This window comes from Salvelinus namaycush, chromosome 5, assembly GCF_016432855.1.
Source record: "Salvelinus namaycush isolate Seneca chromosome 5, SaNama_1.0, whole genome shotgun sequence".
In the NCBI taxonomy this organism is placed as follows: Eukaryota; Metazoa; Chordata; class Actinopteri; order Salmoniformes; family Salmonidae; genus Salvelinus; species Salvelinus namaycush.
Genome location: NC_052311.1, coordinates 20,373,828 through 20,390,427, shown reverse-complemented (window position 1 = coordinate 20,390,427; position 16,600 = coordinate 20,373,828). Strand labels below are relative to the sequence as shown.

The 16,600-nt window shown below is 43.9% G+C and overlaps 1 protein-coding gene across 1 annotated transcript; it reads right to left on the bottom strand.

The window, feature by feature from the left end:
* Positions 1 to 6,743: 6,743 nt before the first annotated feature.
* Positions 6,744 to 16,208, bottom strand: egf (epidermal growth factor). Its single transcript, XM_038992516.1, is given in 7 exon segments — positions 6,744 to 6,951; positions 12,295 to 12,516; positions 12,946 to 13,136; positions 14,858 to 15,077; positions 15,183 to 15,287; positions 15,694 to 15,842; positions 16,101 to 16,208. Coding segments are annotated over 7 exon segments (1,203 nt in total).
* Positions 16,209 to 16,600: the final 392 nt, after the last annotated feature.

Genomic DNA, 16,600 nt, shown 5'->3' with positions numbered 1-16,600 from the left:
GTGTCTGCTAAATGACTTAAATGTAAAATGTAAAAACTGTAAATGTGAATGTGTGACTCAGCAGTGGATTGTCCCTAGTGGTGGAATAGAGCTGACTCAGAGCAAGAACTATTGTCAAGGTTTATTCAGTCCTCTATCGCCATCTTCTGGACAAAAGATGCTTACAACTCAGATTTAGGTGACAATCTACTTCATGGCCTGGAGCACTGCATACTTCACTGACATTTTAATCTCTGTTACAGCACTCCTATCATATTTTATGATCAATCTCTTCCTCTGATTCTGCATCTGTTGGATTTATGTGCGTTTATGTACATATTTTCAAAAATAGCAAACGTACATTTAACCATAGTTGGAAATGTTATCATATATTTAGTCAGTTTACTTCTCTTGGATAGATTAAGTTGCTTGATATTCTGTGAATATATGCTTCTTTGCACTATGGAACCACCACTTGAAGACATACTGCTGCAGAAAGACTGATATAGGTGACCAGCGTACCATCTTGCATGGCTTAGCCCTTGGTATGGGTAAACACAGTTCACATCATCAATCCCTCTTCCCCTCCATCTCTATCGGACTTCCTCTACCACCTCTAACCTCTCGACAACTCAATCAAGGGAGCAACAAGTCACTCACTCACTCAGCTTTTGGGCACAAGTGTTCATGCCAAAATACAGTAAATAAACATTATCCCCCATTCTTTCTAAATCTGCCCAAAGGCTTGCAAAACAGACCTAAAGTGCCCAGTTTAGACGCCAGGGGGACAAAGAAGTGACCTGAAGGATCAGGGTAAAGCCTTTGAGTGGACAGCTAATACTGTGTTTAGCCACTCTCATCTGTGGACCTAGCAGAGTGAAGAGACGATGGCCATCTTGAGCCAACTGCTTCCATCTACCACATGACTGGGAAATTAGGGGGTAAGAATAAGATACAGTAATCTTTTTTCTGGGAAGGTAAGGTGTTGTTGTTTTCTCTCTCTGTCTGTCGTTCTCGCTCTCTTGCTTTTTCTCTTACTCTCCCCGTCTCGCTCTCCTCTTTCTCTCCTCTCCCTCTCCCACTCTCGTTGTTGCTCTCTCTATCTTTCTCTCTCCCTCCCTCTCTTTCTCCTTCCCTCTCTCTCTGTCTCTCTCTCCCTCTCTCCCCCTGTCTCTCCCTCCCTCTCTCTTTCCCCCTCCCCCGTCTCTCTCCCGCTCCCTCCGTTTCTCCCTCGCTCTCTGTGTCTCTCCCTCCCTCTCTCTCCCTCCCTCTCTCTCTCTCCCTCCCTCTCTCTGTCTCTCCCTTATCTCGCTCTCTCTCTCCCTCTCTGTCTCTCCCTCCCTCTCTGTCGCTCCCTTCCTCTCTCAGGTGGATAATCTCCTCATCCCTTGATCCCTCATTTTAAATTCCCAACAGCTGAAGCGAAAATGGGACTGGACACACACACTAAATGAAGTAGTAGCAGTAGTAGTCTTAGTAGTAGTAATGGCAGTAGTAGTAGTAGTAGCAGTGGTATCAGTAGTATCAGTAGTAGCAACAGCAGTAGCAGTAGAAGCAGTATTTGTAGTAATAGTAGTAGTAGTAGTAGTATTAGTAGCAGTAGTAATAGTAGTAGTAGCAGCAGTAGCAGCAGTAGTATCAGTAGTAGTAGTAGCAGTATTTGGAGTAGTAGTAGTATCAGTAATAGTAGCAGCATTAGTAGTAGCATTAGTAGTAGTAGTAGCATTAGTAGTAGTAGCAGTATTAGTAGTAGTAGCAGTATTAGTAGTAGTAGCAGCATTAGTAGTAGTAGTAGCAGCATTAGTAGTAGTAGCAGTTGGAGTAGTAGTAGCAGTAGTATCAGTAGTAGTAGTAGTAGTAGTAGTAAAAGCAGTATCAGTATTAGCAGTAGTAGTAGCAGTAGTAATAGTATCAGCAGTAGTAGTAGCAGTAGCAGTAGCAGTAGTAGCAGTAGAAGTAGTAGTAGCATTAGTAGTAGAAGTAGAAGCAGTAGTAATAGTATTAGTAGTCATAGTAGTAGTCATAGCAGTATTAGTAGTAGTATTATTATTATTTAGTAGTCGTAGTAGTAGTAGTAGTGGTAGTAGCAGTAGCAGCATCACTGGTAGTAGTAGTAGTAGCAGCAGCAGTAGTGGTAGTAGTAGTAGTAGCAGTATCAGTAGTAGTAGTGGCAGCATCAGTGGTAGTAGTAGTAGCAGTAGTAGTATAAGTAGCAGGAGTAGCAGTGTTAGTAGTAGTTGTAGTTGTAGCAGTATTAGTAGTAGTAGCAGCAGTAGCATCAGTAGTAGTAGTAGAAGCCGTAGTAGTAGACATAGCAGTATTATTATTATTATTATAAGTAGTAGTATTTAGTAGTAGAAGTAGTAGTAGTAGCAGTAGCAGTAGTAGCAGCAGCAGCAGTAGTGGTAGTAGTATTAGTAGCAGTATCAGTAGTAGTAGTGGCAGCATCAGTGGTAGTAGTAGTAGCAGTAGTAGTATAAGTAGTAGGAGTAGCAGTGTTAGTAGTAGTTGTAGTTGTAGCAGTATTAGTAGTAGTAGCAGCAGTAGCATCAGTAGTAGTAGTAGAAGCCGTAGTAGTAGACATAGCAGTATTATTATTATTATTATTAGTAGTAGTATTTAGTAGTAGAAGTAGTAGTAGTAGCAGTAGCAGTAGTAGCAGCAGCAGCAGTAGTGGTAGTAGTATTAGTAGCAGTATCAGTAGTAGTAGTGGCAGCATCAGTGGTAGTAGTAGCAGCAGTAGTAGAAGTAGTAGCAGCATTATTAGTAGTAGCAGTAGTAGTAACAGTAGTAGTAGCATTAGTAGTAAAATTAGTAGTAGTAGTAGTAGCAGTAGTAGTAGTAGCAGTAGTGGTGGTCATATTAGTTGTCATAGCACTATTAGTAGTGTTAGTAGTAGTAGTAGTAGTAGTAGTAGCAGCAGTAGTAGTAGTAGTAGCAGTAGTAGTAGTAGTAGCAGTAGCAGAAGTAGTAATAGTAGTAGTAGCAGTAGTAGTAGTAGTAGCAGTAGCAGAAGTAGTAACAGTAGTAGTAGCAGTAGCAGAAGTAGTAATAGTAGCAGTAGTAGTAGTAGTAGTAGCCCTTGGTAATGGTAAACACAGTTCACATCATCAATCCCTCTGCCCCTCCCTCTCTATTGGACTCCCTCTACCCTCTTGTAGAGGGAGTAGTAGTAGTAGTAGTAGCAGTAGCAGAAGTAGTAATAGTAGTAGTAGCAGTAGCAGAAGTAGTAGTAGTAATAGTAGTTGTAGCAGTAGTAGTAGTCATATTAGTTGTCAGCGGTATTAGTAGTAGTAGCAGTAGTAGTAGCATTAGTAGTAAAATTAGTAGTAGCAGTAGTAGTAGTAGCAGTAGTAGTAGTAGCAGTAGTGGTGGTCATATTAGTTGTCATAGCACTATTAGTAGTGGTAGTAGTAGTAGTAGTAGTAGTAGCAGCAGTAGTAGTAGTAGTAGTAGTAGCAGCAGTAGTAGTAGTAGTAGCAGTAGTAGTAGTAGTAGCAGTAGCAGAAGTAGTAATAGTAGTAGTAGCAGTAGTAGTAGTAGTAGCAGTAGCAGAAGTAGTAACAGTAGTAGTAGCAGTAGCAGAAGTAGTAATAGTAGCAGTAGTAGTAGTAGTAGTAGCCCTTGGTAATGGTAAACACAGTTCACATCATCAATCCCTCTGCCCCTCCCTCTCTATTGGACTCCCTCTACCCTCTTGTAGAGGGAGTAGTAGTAGTAGTAGTAGCAGTAGCAGAAGTAGTAATAGTAGTAGTAGCAGTAGCAGAAGTAGTAGTAGTAATAGTAGTTGTAGCAGTAGTAGTAGTAGTAGTCATATTAGTTGTCAGCGGTATTAGTAGTAGTAGCAGTAGTAGTAGCATTAGTAGTAAAATTAGTAGTAGCAGTAGTAGTAGTAGCAGTAGTAGTAGTAGCAGTAGTGGTGGTCATATTAGTTGTCATAGCACTATTAGTAGTGGTAGTAGTAGTAGTAGTAGTAGTAGCAGCAGTAGTAGTAGTAGTAGTAGTAGTAGCAGTAGTAGTAGTAGTAGCAGTAGCAGAAGTAGTAATAGTAGTAGTAGCAGTAGTAGTAGTAGCAGTAGCAGAAGTAGTAATAGTAATAGTAGCAGTAGTAGTAGTAGTAGTAGCCCTTGGTAATGGTAAACACAGTTCACATCATCAATCCCTCTGCCCCTCCCTCTCTATTGGACTCCCTCTACCCACTTGTAGAGGGAGTAGTAGTAGTAGTAGTAGTAGTAGCAGCAGTAGTAGTAGTAGTAGTAGCAGCAGTAGTAGTAGTAGCAGTAGCAGAAGTAGTAATAGTAGTAGTAGCAGTAGTAGTAGTAGCAGTAGCAGAAGTAGTAATAGTAATAGTAGCAGTAGTAGTAGTAGTAGTAGCCCTTGGTAATGGTAAACACAGTTCACATCATCAATCCCTCTGCCCCTCCCTCTCTATTGGACTCCCTCTACCCTCTTGTAGAGGGAGTAGTAGTAGTAGTAGCAGTAGTAGTAGTAGTACCAGTATTTGTAACAGTAGTAGTAGTCATATTAGTTGTCAGCAGTATTAGTAGTAGTAGCAGTAGTAGCAGTAGTAGCTGTAGTACTAGTAGCGGTAGTAGCGGTAGTAGTAGTAGTAGTAGCAGTAGTAGCAGTAGTAGCAGTAGCATTTGTAGCAGTAGCAGTAGCAGTAATTGTAGCTCAACACAGGTCATGTATTCATTAGATTAAATATGTATCCCTCATGGTCAAACAACTAGCACCTCATCATCAAACAAATACAATTTCTTTAAACACAAAAGTTTAGATGGTGAGTATATAAAAACATCCTTGAAAATGAGAGGTTAACATTGTGAGAGAAAATGCCTTTTACTTACCATTGACTCTATTGCCCCTAATACAAAATAAATTGACACGGGTCCAATTTCATCTTTATTTCACGGCCGATCTACCACTATTTTAGAGTAGAGGGCTAAAAAGGCTACAATGGAGGGCAATATATAGATGTGTTCCCTTGCCAGGAAATCAATATCGATGTGGCCTCTAATAGTTTTTGAAGGAAAGTATTTTGTTTTCCCCTATCAGCTCGAAACAAAGAAGCGACGGTGGCCCTCCATTAACCACCCCCAGTGAGGCTTGAGAGAAAGGCGGGTGCATCGGGCACCAAAGTTGCCAGAGTGTTACAGATAGAATCATTTGGTCCCTTGACGGGAAAGCATCAACAGTCTTTACCTGGGTGAGGTGAGAGGCAGGGAAAGAGAGAGAAGGATATTGCCAGACGGGCAGGCAGGCAGGCAGGCAGGCAGGCAGGCAGGCAGGCAGGCAGGCAGGCAGGCAGACAGACAGACAGACAGACAGACAGACAGACAGACAGACAGACAGACAGACAGACAGACATACAGACAGACAGACAGACAGACAGACAGACAGACAGACAGACAGACAGACAGACAGACAGACAGACAGACAGACAGACAGACAGACAGACAGATAGATAGAGAGAGAGAGACAAGCAGACAGACAAACAGAGAGATGATCTGTTATTCTTGAATTGTAGCCAGAGAGGCTCATGCAATCCATGAGGTATTCCATGAAATAATCACCAAAAGCCTTTCTTGAAAAGGTTATTTAGAAGTTTCACAATGACTGTTCAAAGAAGTCACTGCCATTGGTTCTCTCCTCGTTGTTAGCTCTTCTTACTGCTAGAGGCATTAGTCTGATAAGGGTCATCTCCCCCCAAGGCTTTTGAACTATTCTTCTTTTAACATCTTTTAACATCTTACTCTTAGCCATAGTTGGAGTGCTTGTGGTATGATCTTGAGATGCTGGTACATGCTTTTCCTTTTTAAAGAACTAAGGTCAGGTAGTATGGTTGTTTTCATTGATTATTGACTACTGACTTTGTATTACATTTTTTTTTAAATTTGCACTGAGACAAACCCATATCACACTTGGATTGAAATTGTATTTTCTGGTACTGTTGAAAAGATATCCGTCTCTCCATCAGACAATTTTTTATGGATATAAGTATTTGATCACCCACAAAAATACACAAGCACTGACCCATATGTACGCTTTAACAGGTCAGTCCAGTTAAATGGAGAATGTGTATGATGAACAACAAAAATACAGCAAAACAGAATAGAAAAGGAAACCAGTTGTTATCAAGTTCTTGAAGAAGATCACACTCACTGTCAATAACTTGACCAGGTATAGACAAAGTCATATTGAAAGAGTGAAAAAGCAGAAATCAGTAGCATAACAAGTCTCCACTTTCCTTCTCTACTATTAGTAGCGTTCTACACCAGTACTCACAGATAGTGTGTCTCTATGGTTACGTACCAAATGGCACGGTCTACAAAGTGCTCCCTACATAGCCCTATGGGCCCTGGTCTAAAGTAGTGCACTACATAGGAAATGGGGTGCTATTTGGGATGCATTCTCTTTCTTCTTTTTTTATTCAGACACCCCCAGCATCTCCAATGGAACCTTCCAGACAAAACAATGTTGTTTTCAACCAGCATCAAGGAAAAGTGACAATAAACAAATATCCTAGTTGAAACCCCAGTGGACTGAAGGACAGGCAAATGTTAGGGGTAAAGATTCGTTTCCACTCATAGGCATACCTAAATATAGAGTATAGCGCTATAAACATCAAAGCAAGACAGAATCTGAAGCAACCCAAGGGTTCTCCTAGCCTGGAATCCACACTGAATATCATTCTGTTTCAATATTGTTTCAGCGATTGAAGCAGCTCCAATAGAAGAGTATCTGTCCTGGAGAACAAATAATCAGTTTTGATTCCATGCTAGCAATCTCCAGGTTCCAGAGTGTGTTCTTTGGTTCTCGTTTGGTGGGTTTGGGGGCTGTGTCACGGTGGGGGCGGGCTGAGGGTCATCCAGGAAGATGAGGTTGTCGATGGACTTGAGGTGGTTGGCCCCCTTCTTGTTGGTCTCCATGGTAGCTGATCCACAGGAGCACTCGTTCCTTCCCTTGAGTCTGGGGAGAGTCCCCGCCTCCTCTGACACAAAGCTTTCACGTGGACAATCAAAGCCTCCCGAGTGGCGCAGCAGTCTATAAGGCACTGCATCGCCCGGGTCTAAGGCACTACAGACCCGGGTTCAATCCCGGCTGTATCACAACCGGCTGTGATCGGGAGTCCCATAGATGGCGCACAATTGGCCCAGCATCGTCTGGGTTACGGGAGGGTTTGGCTGGGGGGCTTTACAAGTAGGCCATCATTGTAAATAAGAATTTGTTCTTAACTGACTTGCCTAGTTAAATAATAAAAATAAAATACATTTATAAAGCCAAGCTCATCTCAGTCCAGAGCTTTGCTTCACTATATAGCAATTGTAAGGTATTTACGAAGAAATATCATAGTAAAATCATAATGACATAGGTATAACCTATGAATGACATGTTTTGTTTGATTGGGAATCCTTAAAACAAGCATGTGTGATGGTACCTGTTTCGGAGGAGCAAGAGGGACTAACAGCTCTTCTTGGACAGCTCATGACGTGAATGACCTTTCCATCGCCACCATGTTCCAAAACAACATAGAACTAAAACAGAAGGGATAACCGTTGGGGGGCACAGTAAAGTAACATACTACTAGTGCATGGTCAAACTTCACCGCCTTTTGTGATTGGTCAGTATACGTAAGTCACCATTGACTGGGTTCAAACTTACCCATTGCGAGTTGGGCACTTGTGCTTGTCTCGCTCATGTCATCCACAGAGGGGTGCTTCCGAAATAATCTCCTGGACCTGAAATCACATAGTATAAATCAAATTAAATGTTATTTGTCACATGCGCCGAATACAATTGGTGTAGGTAGACCTTACAGTGAAATGCTTACTTACAAGCCCTTAACCAACAATGCAGTTTTAAGAAAATTCCCCCAAAATTAAGAGATAAGAATAACAAATAATTAAAGAGCAGCAGTAAATAACAATAGCAGGGCTATATACAAGGGGTACCGGTACAGAGTCAATTTGTCAATGTGCGGGGGGCATCGGTATCGAGGTATTTGAGGTAATTATGTACATGTAGGTAGAGGTATTAAAGTGGCTATGCATAGATAATGACAGAGAGTAGCAGCGGCGTGGGGGGGCAATGCAAATAGTCTGGGTAGCCATGGCAGGAAGCTTGGCCCCGGTGATGTACAAGGCCGTACACACTACCCTCTGTAGTCCCTTGCAGTCGGAGGCCGAGCAGTTGCCATACCAGGCAGTGATGCAACCAGTCAGGATGCTCTCGATTGTGCAGCTGAAGAACCTTCTGAGGATCTGAGGACTCATGCCAAATCTCCTGAGGGGGAATAGGTTTTGTCATGCCCTCTTCACGACTGTCTTGGTGTGCTTGAACCATGTTAGTTTGTTGGTGATATGGACGCCAAGGAACTTGAAGCTCTCAACCTGCTCCACTACAGCCCCGTCGATGAGAATGGGGGCGTGCTCGGTCCTCCTTTCCCTGTAGTCCACAATCATCTCCTTTGTCTTGATCATGTAGAGGAAGAGGTTGATGTCCTGGCATCACACGGTCAGGTCTCTGACCTCCTCCCTATAGGCTTTATCATCGTTGTCGTTGATCAGGCCTACCACTGTTGTGTCATCGGAAAATGTAATGATGGTGTTGGAGTCGTGCCTGGCCGTGCAGTCATGAGTGAACAGGGAGTACAGGAGGGGACTGAGCATGCAACCCTGAGGGGCCCCCTTGTTGAGGATCAGCGTGGCGGATGTGTTGTCACTTACACTTACCACCTGGGGGCGGCCCGTCAGGATGTCCAGGATCCAGTTGCAGAGGGAGGTGTTTAGTCTCAGGGTCCTTAGCTTAGTGATGAGCTTTGAGGGCACTATGGTGTTGAACGCTGAGCTGTAGTCAATGAATAGCATTCTCACATAGGTGTTCCTTTTGTCCAGGTGGGAAAGGACAGTGTGGAGTGCAATAGAGATTGCATCGTCTGTGGATCTGTTGGTGCGGTATGCAAATTGGAGTGGGTCTAGGGTTTCTGGGATAATGGTGTTGAGGTGAGCCATGACCAGCCTTTTAAAGCATTTCATAGGTACAGACGTGAGTGCTATGGGTCGGTAGTCATTTAGGCAGGTTACCTTAGTGTTCTTGGGCACAGGGACAATGATGGTCTGCTTGAAACATGTTGGTATTACAGACTCAGACAGGGAGGTTAAAATGTCAATGAAGACACTTGCCAGTTGGTCAGCGCATCCTCGGAGTACACGTCCCGGTAATCCATCAGGCCCAGCGTCCTTGTGAATGTTGACCTGTTTAAAGGTCTTCCTCACATCGGCTGTGGAGAGCGTGATCACAGAGTCATCCAGAACAGCTGATGCTCTCATGCATGTTTCAGTGTTACTTGCCTCGAAGCAAGCATAGAAGTTATGTTGCTCATCTGGTAGGCTTGTGTTACTGGGCAGCTCATGGCTGTGCTTCCTTTTGTAGCCTGTAGTAGTTTGCAAGCTCTGCCACATCCGACGAGCGTCGGAGTCGGTGTAGTACGATTCAATCTTCGTCCTGTATTAACGCTTTGCCTGTTTAATGGTTCGTCAGATGGCATAGCAGGATTTCTTCTAAGCTTCCGGGTTAGAGTCCCGCTCCTTGAAAGCAGCAGCTCTACCCTTTAGCTCAGTGCCAATGTTGCCTGTAATCCATGGCTTCTGGTTGGGGTATGTACGTACAATCACTGTGAGAACTACATCCTCGATGCACTTATTGGTAAATCCAGTGACTGATGTGGTGTACTCCTCAATGCCATTGGAAGAATCCCGGAACATATTCCAGTCTGTGCTAGCAAAACAGTCCTGTAGTTTAGCATCTGCTTCATCTGACCACTTTTTTATAGACCGAGTCACTGGTGCTTCCTGCTTTAATTTTTGTTGTCAGCAGTAATCAGGAGGATAGAGTTATGGTCAGATTTGCCAATTGGAGGGCGAGGAAGAGCTTTGTACACGTCTCTGTGTGTAGAGTAAAGGTGGTCTAGAATTTGTTTCCCTCTGGTTGCATATTTAACATGCTGATAGAAATTAGGGACAACTGATTGCATTAAAGTCCCTGGCCACTAGGAACGTCGCCTCTGGATGAGTGTTTTCCTGTTTGCTTATGGAAGAACACAGCTCATTGAGTTTGGTTTTAGTGCCAGCCTCGGTCTGTGGTGGTATGTAGACAGCTACGAAAAATACAGATGAAAACTCTCTAGGTAGATAGTGTGGTCTACAGCTCTTGATGAGATTCCTCAGGCGAGCAAAACCCTGAGACTTCCTTCGTGCACCAGCTATTGTTTACAAATATGCATAGGTCTCCGCCCCGTGTCTTACCAGAGGCTGCTGTTCTGTCCTGCTGATAGAGTGTATAACCCGCCAGCTGTATGCTCTTAATGTTGTCCTTCAGCCACGAGTCTGTATATCATTGTGTCCTATGTCATATGTGTCAAATCATTCTGGTAGACAAAGAATAGAGTAACATGTGATCCATCTGTCCATAATGCATTATAAACATGATTTATATAGGCTGCTGTTAGCTACCATGAGCTGTTAACAAGCATAGAATGATATAAGATACTTCCCTTCACATCATAATGTTGACACCCATTGCAACATTGTGAGTCTCAATCACAGGTCAAAGGTCAAGGGAATGGCGTTATGTTCAGTTCTCTTCAATACATTTCACATGACAACTCCAACACCAGTGTCACTACGGATATAAGCTGTGTAAATACTGTCATGTAAATACGGATGCTACTATCTATGTAAATGGTGACCTGGGAATCCTGACTGGTGGTATCATTTTGATATCATTTTGACAGACCATATCAGTTCCACAGTAAAACCTGTCCCCACGGCCTACAGCCTCCCTAGATAATATTACATGCAAACAGACATTTTACAGTAAATTAAGTATGTTTTTACAGTGGATAGAGTAAGTAGCTTTATTACTTTTACAATTGTGTATGTTTGATCTATGTGACCTGTCCTTCCACCTGGAGAAGAGAGGTGTGTGTATGTGTGTGTGTGTGTGTGTGTGTATGTTTGAAAGTAAACTACATTTTCAGCAGATGTGAAGAAAGAGACAGGCAGAGAGAGAGCGAGTGTGTGAATGTGACTGTGACTGTGTGTGTGTGAGTGTCCCCAAACACTTGTATGTGTGGGGTGCATCAGTTAGAAAAACGAAACCGCAAGAGTATGTCTGCACATGCAGCCAAGTGCGAAAGGCAATTTGGGGGAAGAACTATTACCTATTGTCAACTGTGCAGAGATTGAACTGGGTTATAGCTCAGTGGGTCCATCTGGAGGCAGAGAAATTACCTATTTTCGTGTGTAATTGCTGTAGAACAAGCTAAACTAAGCATGTCATTGAAAGCGTGCCTCTTCCACCAGGAAGCCAAACGAAAACACCCTCGAAAAGGCCTTGCTTTGTGAGTCAGAAGAACCGCAGAGCCACCGCTGTGTCTCTCTAAGCCACCAAAACATCTGTCAAGAGAATCAGCCACTTAACTCAGATAGGGGAGTGTGTGTGTGTGTGTGTGTGTGTGTGTGTGTGTGTGTGTGTGTGTGTGCGTGTGTGCGTGCGTGCGTGCGTGCGTGCGTGCGTGCGTGCGTGCGTGCGTGTGTGTGTGTGTGTGTGTGGAATCAAATGGACGGGAATATAGAGTTTATGTATGCTACTGGCACCTCAGCAAAAGCCACTATTTGTTACATGTGATTAGCTTAATTCTTGTTTTTTCCCTGCTGTTGTGCCTTCACCTATATTACATGTACCATGACAAGGTGCGTTTGATGGACACCTCTGCATGTTTCTACAAAGGGATTGGATACTTGTCGTGATGTTAACCCCACGAAGGGTCCACGTCTTTAATCTGTTTTTTAGATGCTTCCATCTGAAAAGATTTGATGCATCACGTTTATACGTTTACACACACACAAAGACACACACACATCATCACCACCACCACCTCCATCACCACCACCATCACCACCATCGCCACGACCACCTCCACCATCACCAAGATACATAAAGAAAGCTAGCATACGTGGTAAGGACTATAGCCTGTAAGTACATTGGTTTTTATTACACTGATGGTTACTGTGGTATAAGACCCACCTTATGTAAAGTGTGACCAAACCAACAAACCCCCTTCATCCCATCTCCTTTTCCCCTCTTCTTCTTCTCTCTCCTCTTTCCCCTTCAACCCATTACACTCTCACCTTCATCCCCGTTCCCCCGTCCCCCTGTCCCCCCGTTCCCCTCTCACCTCCGTTCCCCTTTCACCTTCATCCCCCATTTCCCCGTTCCCCTCTCACCCCCGTCCTCCCCTTCCCCTCTCACCCTCGTTCCCCTCTCACCCCGTTCCTCCAGCCTCCCGCCCCCCCATTCCCCTCGCATCTGTAGCAGTAGTTGACGCAGGCAGTGATGGAGAGTAGTGGAATGAGGACCAGCATGCCCAGGGCGATGGCCATGTTCCTCCTCTTCTCCTGTTTGGCCTGCTGCAGCTCCCACCACTCTTGATAACTGAACTGACAGCGCTCGCACATGTAGCCAGAGACACAGCTGGGATCACCACGCACAAAACTCACTGTTAGTATAGATCACACAGTTTCACCTACTTGTGTAAACATAACACAACTTCTGAAAACAAGAAGCTCAAAACCAGTGTTGGCTGATTTATGAGAGAATTCTACTGAGGACGTCCTGTATATCTTGCAGATCCATGCAGATTTAAACTTTAGAATCATAAGTATTACTGTTTTACCCTACAGCTCACGTTGTTACCATAACTACCAAGGAAAGGCTTTACACATGGAACAATAGTGCCACCTACTGCCATTGTCTAGACTGGCTTACTTGAAAATCCCTATCCAGAAACAATATTCAACCCCAACTCCAAGGCACTGTATCTGAGTTAGTGTAATAAAAACAGCATTTTTGGCCCCTTAATGTTGTAGAATAGTCAGTCAACAATAGTGTTGATCCATGTACAAGGAGGTAGATAGGGGGACTTGGTTGCAGGTGTAGGACTCTATCTCTGCGAAGTAAAAGCAGACTCCCTCATAGAGACAGTAAGTATCATGAGATGAGGGGCAGCTCTCCACTGTGTTGGTGTTCAGCCACTGGCTGGTGTTGTCAATATGGCTACTGGTGGTCACAAACAAGGACGTAGTTGTTATACTCTGCAAACACGCAGAGGGGTGGAGAGTGGAGAAAGAGAGGGAGCAAGAGAGACAGAGAGAACTAGAGAGAGGGAGAGAGAGAGAGACAGAGATAACTAGAGAGAGACAGAGAGAGAGAGAACTAGAGAGAGGGAGAGAGATAGAGAGAGAGAGAGAGAGAGAGAGAGAGAGAGAGAGAGACAGAGCAACAGATAGATAGAGAGGGAGAGAGATAGAGAGACAGAGAGAGAGGGGGGAGAGAAAGAAAGACAGAGACGAAGGAGACACAACAAAAGAAGGGAGGAGAGAAAAATGGGATTATGGTGATAAAAAAAAAACTTAAAGCAGAAATTGAACATAATTGTCTTTCTAGAGATTGTTGCCGTAGTAATGTTTGTTATGATACTTACTGAATGTAGTGCTGCACCTTCCCACTGTAGCCAGTTTGACACTTGCAGCGCTACCCCATAGTATTCATGCATTCAGCTCGCTTGTCACATTTGTGTGTTCTCATTTTACACTCGTCAATATCTAGATGGGTAGTGAAAACGACATGAAAATGATGAAATGATGAAACGCATATCCACCGGCTGTGTTGACACACGGAGCTCTGGCTACTACACAGGGCCTTCCCCAACATGCACTCATCAAGGTCTAGAAACACAACACACAACATTACACATCAACAAATACAACCTGACACTTACCTTTTCCCCTTTTCCAGTTCAGGAATTATCCTGAATAGGAATCGATTGGAAATCAAAAAGAGTTTATAGATACACACACATGCATGTAATCACCCACACACAGCTCTCTATCCCCAGTGAAGCCTTCCAGGCAGTGGCAGGTGGGGTTGCCTCCATCCAGCAGACATTAGTCATCCTGGTCTGTAAGTGCAAGGATGTTGCCAACCCTTTTTCAAAAGACCAGTTTCACTGGGACTATAATATGTACAGTATCTGGACAAAATCAGAGTGGCAGCCATTTTGTGCCAGTATGTAATCCCCAGTATTGTTGTTATAGAGGTGTGGTTTTTATCTGACACCATCTTTTCAGGGAAGAGTGTGGGCTCACTCTCTTTGTCCATGTTGTCCTCTGCCTCCTCCCCATCAGAGGAGAGAACAGGCATGAAGAGTGGCATGCTCTCATCATTCAATGTTTGGTTTTTCAGAGAGAACTGGTCTGCAGAATCACCATCTCCAGAATCTGTAGGAAAAAGCATGAGCAGAGCAAACTTATCTCTTAATACCAAATGCCTGCTCTCACACACCTGCGCACAGCTCTGATTTTGATAGACAAACATTTGCTCCTGTGGAAGAAATTAAAATTTGAAAAAAAAGTCATAAATACAACAACAGGTCAAAGACTGTGATAAAGCTAACATAGGTATTTAACAATATGGAGTCTCTCTCTCTCACTCTCTCTCTTGCCACCTGGCTTGGCAAGTGGGTAAACCACCACTATGGATGCCAGTTGGAACGCTCTGGGTTCATCCTGGTCCGCTTGTAAACGCTCAGGAGCAGCTGCTGCTTCCAGGCCGTGACCCACAACCCGGACCAACCAGAAGAGACGATGGAATTAGAATAAGAATATGTAGATTTAGCTATTATAGCCAATAACTTTTTGAATGTGTGTGAGTGTTTGTGTGTGCATGCTTGTGTGTGTGCATGCATGTGTGTGTATCTGTGTACTGTATGTGTGCATATTTGTGTGTGTGTCTGTTCCACAGAAGCCTCATCTACATTGTTCTCTGTCAGGACTCGTCGGTTGGAGCCATACAGGGATGCCGTCTCCATTACACCACTCTTGCTATCACATCAGTGCAGCCTGTCTTCAGTGAAGTCAATGGTCAGACCACTAGGGGACAACAAGTCAGCACCAGCGATGACCAAATGGTCACTTCCTTCCAAAGACGCACTCTGCACCACAGGCCTGGTACCCATATCGGTTCAGAACAACGTCCTAAAAAAACCAAACAGAAATGATAACTCAGCCATCCAAAATGAACAGGCAGAGGACTGCGTGTAGCAAAAATACTGACAAAGAAATATATTGAAAATATTGTACTTGGCTAAAGGATGAACGGCAATTCCCCTTGGTTTCTGTATCCCATTGCTAATAACGTTCTCTATGTTGATGCCATCGAAAGTGCTGCGATCTAAAGTTGAGAGGCTGAAAGACAGAATACAAAAGTAATGTCCTAGGCCTAGGCTAAAAACAATATTAATAAAACAGTAGATATAAATGGAGTAGAATGAATGGAATAAAACAAACCACGCATAATATAATTAATAGTTTAAACTTCAAATAGTTCAGTGTGAATGTGAATGTCAAGGTAATTGTGTGTTTTAAATTCTGATAATAGCATTGGCCCCAGTACTGAACCCTAGGGTACACTACCAACCCTCGATCAGTCCAGTAGAGCTTGGCCCCAGTACTGAACCCTAGGGTACACTACCAACCCTCGATCAGTCCAGTAGAGCTTGGCCCCAGTACTGAACCCTAGGGTACACTACCAACCCTTGGTCAGTCCAGTAGAGCTTGGCCCCTGTACTGAACCCTGGGGTACACCACCCACCCTCAGTCAGTCCAGTAGAGCTTGCAGTTGACACAGTCCACAGCCAGGCCCTTTGGTGAGTCCAACCCCTCAGTGAGCAGAACTTCCCAGGACCCGCAGTCCAAATCAGCCCGGTCAATCTGCCTCAGTACCGTACTGGCAAAGTACACCTAGGAAAACACACAAATTTTATTATTTTTTATCATAATGCCTCGTAAGCATCATTGCCTGACATGGACCAAACAGTTTCACTTCCTCATCATCAACAGTCCTACAGTAACCAGTTATGACATATAGGTGGCAGCAGATCTGAATACAGCTGACCCAAAGTGCTCCATAGTCAATAAAGAGCAGTCAAGTGATTTTGCACTGCAGTTTTGAAGTTGTGAAACTGACTTTACTGTAGTCTATTTCTACCATTTCCTTACTTTGTTTTGTACAGGATCATAGTCCAGAGCTAGCACTATTGTCCTCGGCTCCTCCACAAGGCTGTAGTCACCAGTCCCATCCAGATGACCACATCTACTCTCTACCATTTTGGCCGCAGATAAGGCAGAGATGCTGGAACATATTGATAAGTGATGACAAATAAAAACAAGAAGGCAAACATAAATATTTTCCCATGCGTGCGTAGGCTTGCACATGTGTGTAATGTGTGAGTGCCTGCGTGTGTTGATATATTTATTGTGTGTGTACATGTACGTTTATCCGTGGAAGCATATGTGGTGTGTGTGAGTGTGTAGGAGTGGGGACTTACCAGTGGCTGTGCAGCGTTTGCCGTCTTGGTGGAGCTGGCACACAGGCAGAGTGTCACACTTCCAACTACCAGGGTGGGAGTGTGACGTCAGCCCCCTCGGTCTGAAGAAGAGCAGCCTGGGAGATCCATACACACACAGGGAGAGATTTAATGGCACAGCCTCCAATCAGT